This window comes from Oncorhynchus nerka, unplaced genomic scaffold (genome assembly GCF_034236695.1).
Source record: "Oncorhynchus nerka isolate Pitt River unplaced genomic scaffold, Oner_Uvic_2.0 unplaced_scaffold_2124, whole genome shotgun sequence".
Taxonomy (NCBI): Eukaryota; Metazoa; Chordata; class Actinopteri; order Salmoniformes; family Salmonidae; genus Oncorhynchus; species Oncorhynchus nerka.
In genome coordinates, this window is record NW_027039202.1 from 34,171 (window position 1) to 50,001 (window position 15,831).

At 42.5% G+C, this 15,831-nt stretch overlaps 2 protein-coding genes across 2 annotated transcripts; one reads left to right on the top strand and one right to left on the bottom strand.

Annotated features, from left to right (window-relative positions):
* Positions 1-991: 991 nt before the first annotated feature.
* si:dkey-69c1.1 (putative autophagy-related protein 11) lies at positions 992-7,120 on the bottom strand. The gene is made up of 2 exons (XM_065014775.1): positions 6,926-7,120; positions 992-1,291 (listed from the first exon to the last, which is right to left on the bottom strand). Exons 1-2 carry the CDS (start codon positions 7,118-7,120, stop codon positions 992-994), a joined length of 495 nt encoding a protein of 164 aa, XP_064870847.1.
* A 5,494-nt stretch (positions 7,121-12,614) lies between these two features.
* Positions 12,615-15,359, top strand: LOC135567346 (uncharacterized). The gene is made up of 4 exons (XM_065014776.1): positions 12,615-12,710; positions 13,015-13,230; positions 13,785-13,961; positions 14,055-15,359. The coding sequence occupies exons 1-4, from the start codon at positions 12,615-12,617 to the stop codon at positions 15,357-15,359; spliced, it is 1,794 nt and encodes a 597-aa protein (XP_064870848.1).
* The last annotated feature ends 472 nt before the right edge of the window (positions 15,360-15,831 follow it).

Below are 15,831 nucleotides of genomic sequence, written 5' to 3' on the forward strand. Positions count from 1 at the left end.
ACGCCAAGAGGGACACTTGGCAATTGTAGTCTCTTATGGTCAATCTTCCAATGATATGCCTACAAATACGTCACAATGCTGCAGAGACCTTGGGGAAACAAGAGAAAGAGTCCGTTCATTCCTGTCGCATTCACAGCCATATAAGGCGATCATGGAAAACGTAGCCTCAGAAATCCTGTGCATTTCCTGGTCGGTCATACATCTTGGTTTTGCCCGAAGCATTTGTTCTAAGGGACTCACAGTGAAAATCTTTGCATTTCTGGAAACGTAAGACTGTCTTCTTTCCAAAACTATCAATTCCAAGCATATTCGAGCATCTTTTCGTGACAAAATATTGCGCTTAAAACGGGCACGTCTTTTTATCCAAAAATGAAATACTGCCCCTAGAGTACTAACAGGTTAAACTGTGCATAGCGCAACTGATGTGTGGTTATGGAAACTCATACCAGACTGGAATGTAAAAAATACAATCAAAATGTTCGGGCTGGACCACTAATATCCAGGGCTGAAGCCCCAGAAGCCCAGACCTAATGACGCCACTGGCTAACATACTGGGTATGGATACATGTACATTTTATAGAACACATGCCTTGTGTTCGGCTAACAGGGTTATTAAACCACTATGTCATTTGTGTGAACTATCCCTTTAAGGACATCATTTGGGGAAAATAAAACAGGCAGCGCAATTGTGGATATTAAAGGTATACAATGATTGTTTTCCTTGTCCAATAATTCATTATGTGGATCATTTAACCGTTCATGCCTTTGTCTCTTAATATGTGGATACATTTCATACATTTTTCTGATCTCCTTTTGCATTTTCCAGCTGAATTCTTGTCTTTTCATTTTTCTCTCGCTGTCTATTGTGTTCTATTACTTTTAGAGTTTCCTTCTCAAGCTCCTGTCTTCGTTTTTCTTCCATCTTTTGTTCTGTTTCCATTCTCACTTTCTCAGCAAGCCTGTTATCCTCTTCCGTCTTTTTCTTTTCCTTCTACATGTTCTGTTTTTCCTCCTCCGCTTTCTGTTTGTCCTCCTCCATGTTCTGTTTTTCCTCCTCCATGTTCTGTTTTTCCTCCTCCATGTTCTGTTTGTCCTCCTCCGCTTTCTGTTTGTCCTCCTCTGCTTTCTGTTTTTCCTCCTCCATGTTCTGTTTGTCCTCCTCCGCTTTCTGTTTGTCCTCCTCCGCTTTCTGTTTGTCCTCCTCCGCTTTCTGTTTGTCCTCCTCCGCTTTCTGTTTGTCCTCCTCCGCTTTCTGTTTATCAGTTTTGGCTTGATCGTGGTCTCCCTCTGCCTGATCCGCTCAATCTTTTGACCAATCTCCACCCATTCTCTTGTTGATCTTGAAGGCCTCCAACTTTCTTAGAGATGAGATATGAAAATAACCCAAAAAACAGACAGTGAATGCTTTTGCTCTCGAAACAGTATTTTTTGTACTGTATATTTGGTACTGTTTCCTGAAGAAAGTGTTCCAGCTTCAACTACATTTTGTTTTGATAAACGTGGGTTCTTAGACTCAGTAGAAGCTATTAAGGTATTTGTGATCCACCAGCATGACTAAACAGGATGGTCAAACAAGGCTAACTTTAATGTACCTTAAGACAATATAACTGCCACCATCCTCTGTGTTTCTTTACAGCCTTCAGTGTTTAGGTACAATTTTATTTGAATTCAAAACAGCATTGAGCAGCAGGTGCTTCTAATCAGGGTTGCCGCTCATCTGCCAATTCGGGATGTGGCTTTTCTGGTCTACCTGTATACAAGTTAGTCACAAAGAAATACAGAATTATAGGGCATGGGGGCGGGCACGAAGGGCAACTCACAAATCAACCGACCCAGTTGTCTGCTCACCTAAATACATCATATCAATTCATGAGATGGCCACCAAGGACATCAGGCAAAGCCATTCATAAATATGTTGGGAAAACTCATAAACGATATGCAAAGTTGGATATGGACAGTGTTCTTGTATAACAGTCTGAAATGTGGCGTATAGTAAGGTGAAATCTAATTATTTGTTTGAACCGTGTGGAGTTAAGTAACTGCCTTCTGTTCATGGTGTAATGTGTTGTGGAGCTTCATCAAGCCAGGGATCCTCTCCAGAAAAGAGGGGATCCTCTCCAGAAGAAACGCTCAAGGAGAGTTTGATTGTTATGAGAATATTTTGAAGATGAATACACAACGCAGAGGATGAGAGGACAAGAAGTAACGATCAATAGGAGTTGGTTTTCAGTTCAACAGCTGTTTAGAATCTGTGGAATGTCAGTTCTGGACTCAGAGCTACGTGTGCCACGTTTTCATTGGTCTGTACATTGAGTCGGGAGCAGGATACTTGTTATTTGGCCATTGGCCCAGTTGTACTGCAAGGACTTCTGATTGGTCAACTCCAGGCTAGGGTGGGGGGTTATGAATGGCATCCTGTTCCTTTGTTCTGAGGAGAAAAACTGAAGACAGGAAAGATTGAACACCTACATTTCAGCATAGCATCTATGATTTGTCCTTCTCAAATAAATCTATTTTCTCCCCCTGATTTGCTTTGGGGCCTGTGTTATTGAAGAATAACATAAATTGCTAACATTGTCTATCATATTCTTCCTCTGTGTTCTACTGTATTGCTGCTACTATTCTTTAACGTTAGAGTTACCAATGCTTCTTTGCATATTGTTTATCGTATGTAGTATTATTCCGTACTGCCGTAAGTGTTATTATTACATTGGTTGCAAAAGTACTTTTGCAGAAGAGGTTTAATTGTTGTAAGCAGTCTTTTGAATGCACATGTTACCACAGCATTCTCCAAAGTGGCCTTTATTAAGGTGTTTTATTGCGTTGCCATGTTGTGAAACTGTACTTGAGGTTAGTGAAGGTAGTCACGCGCAGGAGAGCAGAGATGTTCAAAGTAGTGTCTTTAATAGGCCAATGGGTCAGGTACAATACCACAAAACGCCCAAGACATCGGAACAAATAGTCACGGAAGGAGAAAAACAACGCTCCTTAATTATACAACAACTCTGTACACACGTGAATTAACTGAGGAAAACCTCAATGAGCAACATGAAAACAATCCCGCACAAACCTAAGTGGGAAACAGAGGTAAATATACACACAGAAATTAAAGAAAATGAAAACCAGGTGTAAATGAAACCAAAGACAAAACAAACGGAAAATGAAAAATGGATCGGCGATGGCTAGTAGACCGGCGACCGCCGAGCACCGCCTGAACAAGGAGAGGAACCACCTTCGGCGGAAGTCGTGACACATCCCAGAGTTCTCCCAGACAGTTCTTGACCCTTGCTCATTCGCAGAGTAATTTATGACCCTGTGGCACTAGGGCAGATCTCAAAATGTCTCAGCCTGGCAGATTCAAGGCTGGAGAGAGGTGCCATAAATCTGTTGAATTCAAATAAAATTGTACCTACACAATGAAGTAGGCTGTAAAACCGAAATATCTGTGTACGCTATCCCTGATGCAGTGAAAATAATTAAAAACATTGAATAATGAGTAAGCTTTATGTGACAATCTACAGAAACAAAACAAATCAAATACACTCGCCGGAAATAAGCACCTTTCCAAACATCCTGTTGGAATCGGCTAAACTTTGATCATTGAGATAGTAAATGAATGATAGGAAATTAAAGAGTTGTATGTCTCTGTAGAAGGACAGATCGCTGTGGAATGTGTTGGAATGTGTTGGGGGACGGGTGCAAAGCACCGTGTTGGTACAGAAAAGACAGATGGACATCTGTGGATTAGATGAAGGAGGGGTTGAGGTCAGGAGGTGAAGACAGGTCACTTGAAGGGAGTAATAAGGTTTTTGCTGTTAAACCATACACTAAGGATTGGAGAGAGGGAGTGTCTTAAGTAGGAGGAGGTATATAACTGTGATTTGAGAAATGTTTTGCTGTCTGATTACAATACCTTTAGGATACTATACACTCACTTATTAGCATTAGCCTACCCAAATGCTGATGTAGACTAGTTAGCTACCAACAACCCTGCAGCTGACTTTCTGGCTGTTCATTATTACAGCTATAGAGTCGGGGTTTGGTTCATATATACACATTTAAATTAATGACACAGTAGAAGCAGCAATGTGAAGAATATAACTTATGAATACGTCATGAGCTTTAGTACGATTGTTTATTTTGGGTTCTAATGGGAAAAAGACACATTTTTACTTCATTGTTTGTAAAGGTTAAACAAATTGTAAATGTAAAGAAGCAATGTATAGATTCCAAATATGGTTAAAACTATAATGCAGATATCATGGACTGTCAGTCCTGGCATCTAGAGCACTTTAGAATTTGAGAGGGGTTACATTTCAGGACCACAATAAGTGGAGGAACGGACAATGTTTTTTCTCAAAGATCAATTAAAGTTAGAATCTACATTTGGTGAAACAGCGCCAGCGCCTCTGATATTGTTTCAGTGATGAAACGGAAGAGAGGAGCGACCAGCAGTGGGAATATTTTATGCAATTGTGTCAGATGGAAGAAAGGTGTTCTTCCTTTGAAGTAACGTCTTCTTTGTTGAAATATCCCAAACGGACGTGCCAGGTTCACCAAATGCGGATTGTAGATGACTGGACATTAAAGGTTTTGCTAAGCAACAATTTCGGTCTATCGTTGAAATAAGGGACAGTAGCCTACCTTAAGTCATCGAAGTTTGCCGATGGATGTCAACCAAACAAAAATCACCATTAGATGTTCAAAATAGAAGCCAAGTACAGCACATACTTCAGAATGTATGGGATGTTTCTCTACCCAGATGTAGACTGGTGTCTGACAACCTGTTTTATAGACCAAATCACAGAGTTTCTAAACCCAGAGGCGCAGCATCGCAAGATTTCAGGAATGTTTGTGAAACAGACTAAACAGAAGACTGCCTGCACATGCGCAGTTTGGCGCAAGATGACCATTAGACCCGATGACTTGCTTCTCCGCATGAGTTTTGCTTGCCAACGTCGCCATGACATCGTCAACAAGTGTAATTGGGGATTTGAATTGGAGAATCATTTTAGCTTATCTTTATACTGTACTGTCTTTGACCAAATCTCTCTTTCTTGTAATACATGTGACCACCGCACCCCGACACTCTTCTTGGAAATCACATGACTGAATGTATGCATCTGGCTGCAGTCCGAATTCAAAGGATGCATTCCAAACACGTAAAAACACCCTCTCCTCAAATTAAGTGGACACATCAAATCTATTTGTCACATACACGTGTTTAGCATATGCTATTGCGGGTGTAGAGCAATGGGTAGTTTTTACACGGTCAAATCAAATCAAATTTTATTTGTCACATACACATGGTTAGCAGATGTTAATGCGAGTGTAGCGAAATGCTTGTGCTTCTAGTTCCGACAATGCAGTAATAACCAACAAGTAATCTAGCTAACAATTCCAAAACTACTACCTTATAGACACAAGTGTAAGGGAATAAAGAATATGTATATAAAGATATATAAATGAGTGATGGTACAGAGCGGCATAAGCAAGATACAGTAGATGGTATTGAGTGCAGTATATACATATGAGATGAGTATGTAAACAAAGTGGCATAGTTAACGTGGCTAGTGATACATGTATTACATAAAGATGCAGTAGATGATATAGAGTACAGTATATACATATACATATGAGATTAATAATGTAGGGTATGCAAACATTATATTAGGTAGCATTGTTTAAAGTGGCTAGTGATATATTTTTCATCATTTCCCATCAATTCCCATTATTAAAGTGGCTGGAGTTGAGTCAGTGTGTTGGACAGCAGCCACTCAATGTTTGTGGTGGCTGTTTAACAGTCTGATGGCCTTGAGATAGAAGCTGTTTTTCAGTCTCTCGGTCCCAGCTTTGATGCACCTGTACTGACCTCGCCTTCTGGATGATAGCGGGGTGAACAGGCAGTGGCTCGGGTGGTTGTTGTCCTTAATGATCTTTATGGCCTTCCCTGTGACATCGGGTGGTTGTGCAGACCTCACTACCCTCTGGAGAGCCTTACGGTTGTGGGCGGAGCAGTTGCCGTACCAGGCGGTGATACAGCCCGACAGGATGCTCTCGATTGTGCATCTGTAGAAGTTTGTGAGTGCTTTTGGTGACAAGCCGAATTTCTTCAGCCTCCTGAGGTTGAGAGGCGCTGCTGCGCCTTCTTCACGATGCTGTCTGTGTGGGTGGACCAATTCAGTTTGTCTGTGATGTGTACGCCGAGGAACTTAAACGTACTACCCTCTCCACTACTGTTCCATCGATATGGATAAGGGGTGTTCCTCTGCTGTTTCCTGAAGTCCACAATCATCTCCTTAGTTTTGCTGACGTTGAGTGTAAGGTTATTTTCCTGACACCACACTCCGAGGGCCCTCACCTCCTCCCTGTAGGCCGTCTCGTCGTTGTTGGTAATCAAGCCTACCACTGTTGTGTCGTCCGCAAAACTTGATGATTGAGTTGGAGGCGTGCATGGCCATGCAGTCATGGGTGAACAGGAGTACAGGATAGGGCTCAGAATTTACCCTTGTGGGGCCCCAGTGTTGAGGATCAGCGGGGTGGAGATGTTTTTTACCTACCCTCACCACCTGCGGGCGACCCGTCAGGAAGTCCAGGACACAGTTGCACATGGCGGGGTCGAGACCCAGGGTCTCGAGCTTGATGACGATGTTTGGAGGGTACTATGGTGTTAAATGCTGAGCTGTAGTCAATGAACAGCATTCTAACATAGGTATTCCTCTTGTCCAGATTGGTTTGGGCAGTGTGTAGTGCGGAGTGTGGTTGTGATTGCGTCGTCTGTGGACCTATTGGGGCGGTAAGCAAATTGGAGTGGGTCTAGGGTGTCAGGTAGGGTGGAGGTGAGATGTTCCTTGACTAGTCTCTCAAAGCACTTCATGATGACGGAAGTGAGTGCTACTGGACGGTACTTGTTTAGCTCAGTTACCTTAGCTTTCTTGGGAACAGGGACAATGGTGGCCCTCTTGTAGCATGTGGGAACAACAGACTGGGATCGGGATTGTTTGAATATGTCCATAAACACACCTGCCAGCTGGTCTGCGCATGCTCTGAGGACGCGGCTGGGGATGTCGTCTGGGCCAGCAGCCCTGCGAGGGTTAACACCTTTAAATGTTTTACTCATGCCGGCTGCAGTGAAGTAGAGCCCACAGGTTTTGGTGGTGGGCCGTGTCAGTGGCACTGTACTGTCCTCAAAGCGAGCAAAGAAGTTGTTTAGTCTGTCTGGGAGCAAGACATCCTGGTCCGCGACGGGGCTGGTTTTCTTTTTGTAATCCGTGATTGAATGTAGACCCTGCCACATTCCTCTCATGTCTGAGCCGTTGAATTGCGACTCTACTTTGTCTCTATACTGACGCTTAGCTTGTTTGATTGCCTTGGAGGGAATAGCTACTGTTTGTATTCGGTCATGTTTCCGGTCACCTTGCCTTGATTAAAAGCAGTGGTCTGGCTTTCAGTTCGCGAATGCTGCCATCAATCCACGGTTTCTGGTTTGGGAATGTTTTAATATACGTTGTGGGTACAACATCGCCAATGCACTTGCTAATAAACCTGCTCACAGAATCAGCATATCGTCAATGTTGTTGTTCGCAGCAATGCGGAACATGTCCCAGTTCACGTGATCGAAGCAATCTTGAAGGGTGGAATCCGATTGGTCGGACCAGCATTGAACAGACCTGAGCGCGGGAGCTTCCTGTTTTAGTTTCTGTCTATAGTCAGGGGAGCAACAAAATGGAGTGGTGGTCAGCTTTTCCGAAAGGAGGGCGGGGAGGGCATTATATGCGTCGTGGAAGTTAGAATAGCAATGATCGAGGGTTTCACCAGCCCTGGTTGCACAATTGATATGCTGATGAAATTTAGGGAGTCTTGTTTTCAGATTATCCTTGTTAAAATCCCCAGCTACAATGAATGCGGCCTCGGATATGTGATTTCCAGTTTACACAGAGTCAAATTAAGTTATTTCAGAGCCATCGATGTGTCATTCAAGAGCTGAGGTTTTGGGGCTGAGGGGAAACACATAAAAAGACACACCCTCCTCCACTTACCCTCACCTTATGTCCTTGGGGGAATCACTGCAGCCATCTTTGCTGTCGGTCCAAACAATTAGTCAAACAAGGGAAGTTGGCAACGTTAGCCCCCTCAACCCTCGTTTGTTATCGAGTTTGCGAGCGTACAATTCTGTTCACTCCGTGGCCTGAAATGCCCCATAATTAAATTTGTGATGATTATGAGTTGAGTTTCCATAACCACACATCAGTTGTGCTATGCACATTTTAATGACTAAAATAAACAATCACAATATCTGCTAGGTAGTAGCAAGAAGCCCCTGATGTGTAATCCCATCACTCAGTAAAATGTCTCAACATAGCACAGAAAATGTGGCTGTTCAGAATTTCTTCTGAAAGAGAGTCAAAAAAGCGATCAGGTTGAGTAGTGAATGAGGTGGAGAGGGTAGAACAGCCAGAAAGTCAGTGCAGCAGCAGAGTTAGCTGCAGGGTTGATGTAGCTAACTAGTCTCCATCAGCATAAGGGTATGCTAATGCTAATAAGCTAGTGTTAAGTTTCAGTATCCTAAAGGTATTGGGTGTGAGTCTGTTATTTAACACTATATTTAGTGAATGGGCAAACTAAGGATGTTGATATTAGGAAAGCGTTTATTTTAGCGAGTGAATTTGATGGTTTCATTTCTGTGGATGAACCTGAACTTCAACATATTTAACACTTTTTAAAATGAGCTGTTGTAGTAGAACTGACTAAATGAATTGGGTCTTAACATATATAATTCAAGTATAGAAACAGGTAAACATGCTTGGCTCATGTCTGTTACTTCCATATAGGCTATGTAACTACTTTTTAAAGAACTGCCCATTATTAAATTGGTGAAATTTCAAATGACAATTTTACTTATTTATTAATTTAACTACTTTGTCTAAGGGTTGTCATGACGTTGGCCTGGGGGTAGGTTTATGACAGTCATAAATACCTCTTTCCCCCTTTTTCCTCTCTCTACCCTACTAATGTGACATTTGAAAACCCTTTGGTTAACATAGAGATTCTGGGAACATCAGAAGGTGGGGAGAAATGAACTATATTCTGGTAATCCGACCAATTGAACATATGCGGTGGTACTTAATGAATATGATGTCCCAGTTCGGTTGTCATTTGAGACATTCTCATCAATGATAAGATGACAAACTCTACAGTGGAAAGTCTGCACATTGTAGTTATCGGATTCACATGGAATTGTTGTTCAATTTAAATGTTTGAATATAAAAATATTGGTGAAGAGATTAAACGTAATTTTAGCTTCCAAATGAGAGTTTTGGGTTTTCATAAGGTTAGGGCTCTGCTCAATCAGTGGCTTGCCCCTGTGAAGAGACATGGGTTATAAAACTTTTCAAACACACCCTTCTCGCTCCACTATATAAAGCCTTGATGAAACTGTAACCTCCTGTTCCAAGTACGTGAGGTCTGCAGCCTCTGCGTTAAAAGGGCAAATAATTATCTGTTCCGAGGATGTGAGGACGACGGTCTGATGTCAGAATTGATCAGATAATAACTACAGAATGAAGCCAACCTCAGAGTGAGCCTTGGTTGCGAATAGTATGAACTTTGAACTCTTAGTCACTACAGAAGTGATACCTCCTAGCCGTTGAGTTAGCAACAGCAGCTGCAAACGTAGGCTAGGAAAGAACAGAGAGTATCCTGTCTACCACACAACAACATTACTACAACGTATCCAATTGACCACCAGAGACATTCTTCAAAGGACAAAGGACTCGGTTTGGCATCACGGCCTTCCATCTACCACCAACCTACCGAAGCACAGCTCAGAGTAAATATTTACTGCATTTTTCTTTTCCAAATGGGTGGTAATTTAGAATTTAGAAGCTTAGTAAGATACTATATTTACGATAGCACAGCTTCTCCCTTTGTCCCTCAGTCTTCCCACTTTTCCTCAAACCCAGACCTTTTCTTTTGCGTAACCAGCTGTCAAATCTGTTCTGTCCACTAGGGACATTTTCCTCTAATTTGTCATCAAGGTATAATTCATTCTGTGTGATTAGTTAGGTATTTAGTAAATAAATACTTAAACCCAATTTTGTATTGCTGATTCAACTTGTTAGCCAGGGTTTGTGAAGATAACCAAGAATTTTACAACTTTCAGATGAGACTGAATTAAGGTGACGATTAATATTGACTGCTATTGATGTACATATTACTAGTTCTTTAAGAGTTTATTCAGAAGATAACAGCTCTATAAATATTATTTCGTGGTGCCTGACTCTCTAGTTAATTACATTTACATGATTAGTTCAATCAGGTAATATTAATTACGGAGAAAAGATTTTATAGAATAGCATGTCATATCACTTAATCCGGCAGAGCCAAAGACACAACATGTGCAAGTTACCTGAAATATCAATGGTCATCTCAAAAGTGCACCAAATTCATGCATTTAGCGGCTGAATTTAAAAAAATTTGCAGGGCGAACATTTACTTGCTTTGGGCTAAGGACCCAATGCCGTCAAATCCTAGAAACGCCCCATGTTAGTGTGATGTTTTAGTGTGGCTTGTAGTTGTATAATTTGAGATCTTCTATTTAGACGATGATGTATGGTTTTATTTCTCCATTATTTACAAGCGGCTTGAACATAAATATATAAAGCTTTTTAAATACATTTTCAAAACGATCCTGTGAATATCATGGACTCCAGTCCGAGAGCTGAGGGTTTCCAGCCTCATCAAAAAGCTAAGGTGTGGCTGCTGTTTTGTTGAACAACAAACCAGAGGATAGAGAAACTTCTGTATTTTCTACTCACAATTGTAATTTCTCGTTTTATTTTACAATTGGTGCATTACTTAAGTCAACTCTTCAATCTCATTGCAAATGTTTGCACAACATACTGTATCAGTGATATTTTACACAGAATATTGCCTGGGCAATGAGCAAAAACAACGATTTTATGTTTGACGGCCAAATTATCTGTTGAAAGGTTCTAATACCGGGGCTGCTGAAGTAACCCCAGTTCTGATATGTTTTTTCAGAACACTGAGTCATGTCTGACTCGGAGACCATGAGCTAGCCGCTCTGGGCCGACCCTTCCAGCTGGGGATGCTGTATGACTGTCGTAGAGATGTCCTCATCCCAGGTACAGGAAACTATTCCTCTTTGGTTTGGAGGTAATCAATATGCATCATCTTAAATTCATTGACAGTGTTTCCACCATTGAGTTGGATAGAGGGCACACTGTTCCAGCACGGGAACACCATTGAGGGCTTTCACAATTTTAAAGTAGTTTCTATGGATTAAGGAAGAATCAGCAGGAGGGTCAGCCAATGAATTGCACTCCTGAACAGACATTCAATAACTGCAATGTCAGTAAATCACCAACCTTGGCTTTATACTTGTTCAGACTATACACATTCCACACAGTAACTGGTGGTATAGACCTTCACAGTTTATTTACTAACTGATAATACATTCATAGAAGTTGAAGTCATTGGGGCCATAATTGTGAACATAAGCAACCATTTAAATTGAAACAGTTTCTCCAGCTCAAAATGCGTCTCAGCTAATTAAAATAGTTGATTTACTTGCACGTGACAGAATGCTAAATTGTAGCTGGTCCCATCAGATAGCATGGCATAAGTTAGCGCTATGCTAACATCACCAGGTGGCAGGGATTTATATTCTGTCCGATCCATCTTGAGGACCCAGATTGAATTATGTAATCCTTCCTTAACCCAAAGGAAGTATCTCCCAGTTGACTACTTCAAATGGTGAAAGTCCTGAATGGTGCTGCCCATGCTAAAAAAGGCTTTTGGGCACTAAATGAGGCTGTCACAGAATCTGCCATTGAAGAGAGATGAGCTTTCTGATACATCTCTATTGTTACCACAGAGTAAGAAAAAGCTAGAGGACGCACTTGGGACAAAGACTGATTGTTTTGCAGGTTGTTTTGAAGTGTTCCTATAGTAGTAATGCTGTAAATGGCAAAGATGGCACTTTCTTAATGATTGTATGTGGCACCATTTTGTCCCTGTAGGGGAACATTCTAGATATAACTCTTTTTGGTTCCAAATAGCACCCTTTATTTGGAACAAAGGTTCTATTTGACCTGAAAGAAGCTCCAGATAGAACCCCTTCCCAGAATGGTTCAAATGGTGCTCCAGAGCATTCTTTACTTCTGAGGGTAGGAGGTGTAGGTTTTTCTAACTATGGGTTGACACCTAGAATATTTACTTTGTGTTCAATATTTACCTTCAATTAGTTATTTGAATGAAACCATGTTTACATATAGAAATATTTACACATGTACACGTTGGAGTATAAATTTCACATTAAATGTTATTTGGTCATTCTCTTTAAACTGCAGGTATCACTCTCTGGGATTCTGAGATGCTTCAGAAACACCGACTTCAAAATCATTGCTTCAGACTCAAGTGAAGCCAAGTCAGAAGCTTTGAATGTGTCTGCATCTCTTGAGGCCAGTTTTCTTGGTGGCTTAGTCAGTGTGAAGGGTTCTGCTGAATTCCTACATGACAAAAACGACCTCAAAGCGTCAGTCTAGGGTTTCTCTGCAGTACCGTAACACCACTCGCTTGAGCAGTTGACCATGGACCACCTGGGGGCAGGAAATGTGAAACACTGTAATGTCTTCCAAGAGGGCTCTGCAACCCATGTGGTGACTGCCCTGCTCTACGGAGCCCAGGCATTCTTCGTTTTGACCAAGAGGTTTCCTCAGGAGAAAACCACCAGGACATCCAGGGAAACCTGCAGGCTACAATAAAAAGATCCCTCTCATGTCAATAGAAGGGCAGGGAAATTTGAAGATGAGTGAGGAAGAGCAGAGAGAGACCAATAAATTCAACTGCACCTTCCATGGTGATTTGGCACTAGAAACAACACTGTCACATTTGAAGATGCCATCAAGGTGTATGCTGGCCTGCCACGTCTGCTAGGGGAGAAGGGAGAACATGCTGTGCCCATGACTGTCTGGCTCTATCCCTCTCAAGAACCTGGACTCTGCAGCTGCCCAGCTAGTCAGGCAGATCAGTGTTAGCCAGGTGCGTCGCGCACAGCAAATCTTGGACGGACTGGACAATACTGATGTACAATGCAAGGACATGATGAAGGAAGATATGGCTATCAAGTTCCCTGAACTCAAAGCCAAGGTCAACAAGTTCAGGGACATGTGCTCAGAGTACAAGCTGGTGTTCCAGAAGGTCTCTGTAAGGTTCTTCCCAAAATAAGAGGAGGAGGAATGGAGGAGGAAGAGCTGATCAAAATGCTCAACAGCAAAAGAACGTTCTCCATTCCAGAATGACCTCATGATCACGTACCTGGACGACAGAGAGAGAGAGATGAATGTTGTCAGCTCTTACGTTGACATAATGAAAGAGGTACAAGTTGTGTACACAAGCAGTGAATTGGATGGAATAGTGCTTGATAAAGCTAATGATTATGTAGTGTGTTTTGCATTATCCTTTTTGAAGGAGAAGAAGAGTATCTGGTAGTCCTGGAGAACTACTTGCTGGAAGAATCTAGAGTGATTTTCACTGATACCTTACAACCCCAACGCAGCCGGGAAGACTGCGGCAGAAGGTGGTTTCGCTCAGGGGAGGTAACGACCTAACCAGGCAAACCATAAATCTGTTCCTAGACTTCAAAGAGTCTAACAAAGACAGAGAAAATCTTGCATTCTGTATGTGCATCAATTCCAAACAAACTCCTCACTGCGTCCTCCCATCCATGTCTATGAAAGAGGACACTTTTGAATCCACAGTTTGAGCTGCCATCAAAGCCAGGTGTTCCCACCATCAAGAGTCTGGAGCATGACTGTGTACACTTGCAAGTCAACCCTCCCAACCTTGGTGTTACCTCTGTGGAATCGTACCAGGTTTTGTACCAGGCTGAGCAGGCGCTCACAGTGGACCGAGTCAAATCTGATGCTACTACACAGGTCACCATCAGTCGTTGGACCCATACAAAAAGTACCGCTTTAGCTGCAAGGCAGTGTGTAGACCTGGTGTGAGCCTCTCCAGTGACTGGACAGAATACGTCCAGGACCCGCCCATGTAGCCCCCCTGGACCACCCGCAGAGAAGAGGATAGAATCGGGAAGTATCAGAGTGAACTGGGACATTCCTACCAAGGCGGGAGATGATGTTGAAGTCATTGGTTATGTGGTAGAATACAGAAAGAGGGTAAAGGCTATAGACAATCAGATGTGGCACACCATCAAAACCACCACTAGAGAGAGTACACTGGAAGGACTAGAGGCTGGCACTGGATACAGCATCAGAGTCTATGCTAACTGTGGCGAAACAGGGAATAGTCTACCCAGTCCTGAGACTGTGCTGACTACCCTTAGGGTCTCTGATGTCCAACCGAAGACAAGCAAATCAACAGCAGCAAAAAGTCAGGAATTCCTCACAAAATCCCAGAAGGTGGAAAAGGGCAAACCCTCAATCCACTGGCTGAATCTGGAACAGAAGTTTGGTGTAAGTGACAGTTTTGACCAGTACACATTTGGGAGGAAAGTTGAGCAAGGGAATAACAAGGTGATATTGCTTCTGGGGGCCACAGGTGCAGGAAAAACAACTCTGGTCAATGCCATGATAAACTACATCCTCGGGGTAAAGTGGGAAGATTGTTACCGCTTTAAGCTCATCCATGAGGTGACCAACAGGTCCCAGGCTGAGAGCCAGACTGTGGTTGTGACATCATACGAGCTCTACAACCAGCCAGGCTTTCAGATTCCTTATTCTCTGACTGTCATTGACACACCAGGGTTCGGAGACACCAGAGGAATGGCTCATGATAAATTGCTCATCCAGATGTTGAAGGATTTCTTGTGTAACCCTTTAGGGATTAATCACATTGATGCAGTCTGCTTTGTAGTGCAGGCACCACTTGTTCGTCTCAGTCCTTCCCAGAGATACATCTTTGATTCCATCCTGTCCATCTTTGGAAAGGATGTTGCTGAAAACATCCTGATGCTTGTGACATTTGTTGATGGGAAGCACATACCGGTGCTAGAGGCCATCAATGCTGCAAATCTGCCCTGTAAGAAAGATAAGAAGGGGCTACCAACCCATTTCAAATTCAACAGTTCATTTCTGTTCTCAAAGGAGACAGAGAGCAGCTCTGAAGAGGATGATTCTGATGATGATCATAAGGCCCAGTGTCCAGAGCAATGGAGGTCAACTTTCAAGGAGATGAAGAAATTTTTCCAAGCACTGGAAAGCATTGAGAGTAAAGATGTGACCCTGACAATGAAAGTTCTGGAAGAACGTGAGCTTCTGGAGAAGACCATGACACGCCTGACCCTCAGATCACAGCAGGTCTGTCAAAGCTAAGTGAGATCCAAAGCTTCAAACAGTGTCTGGAGAACGAGGATGAGAACATGAAACAGAACAAAAACTTTGAGGCCGAGGTAAATGTGCTGCAGGTGAAGAGAAGCAGATTATCCCAAGACTTTGCAACAAACTGCAAGATCTGCAATTTTACATGTCACACCTGCTGTTTCCTTCCAATGGAGGATGACATCAACAGTTGTGCCGTGATGGATGATGATGGCAACTGCACCATATGTCCAGGAAAATGCTCTTCCAGTGACCACGACAGGGAAAAAGTCTTGTTGACATATGAAACAAAGACTGAGAAAAAGACTGTTCAAGGCATGAAAGACAACTTCATGAAGGCGTGGGACAAGTCTATGGAAACCAAGGAGATGCAGGATAAGCTTGAGGATGAGTTTCATATGATCAAGGACGCATTGATGAATTTGATCAAGAAGTCTTCTGACTGTCTCAAGAGACTTAATGATGT

Excerpts from the sequence above, each read along its gene's own strand:
- si:dkey-69c1.1 (XM_065014775.1), bottom strand. The coding sequence starts at position 7,120 with ATGAGTAAAACATTTAAAGGTGTTAACCCTCGCAGGGCTGCTGGCCCA. Across the intron at positions 1,292-6,925 it reads CTGTTCCCAAGAAAGCTAAG|GCAGAGGGAGACCACGATCA; the intron begins GTAACTGAGCTA and ends TGAGCGGATCAG.
- LOC135567346 (XM_065014776.1), top strand. The coding sequence starts at position 12,615 with ATGGACCACCTGGGGGCAGGAAATGTGAAACACTGTAATGTCTTCCAA. Across the intron at positions 12,711-13,014 it reads CCCTGCTCTACGGAGCCCAG|AACCTGGACTCTGCAGCTGC; the intron begins GCATTCTTCGTT and ends ATCCCTCTCAAG. Across the intron at positions 13,962-14,054 it reads AATCTGATGCTACTACACAG|AATACGTCCAGGACCCGCCC; the intron begins GTCACCATCAGT and ends GTGACTGGACAG.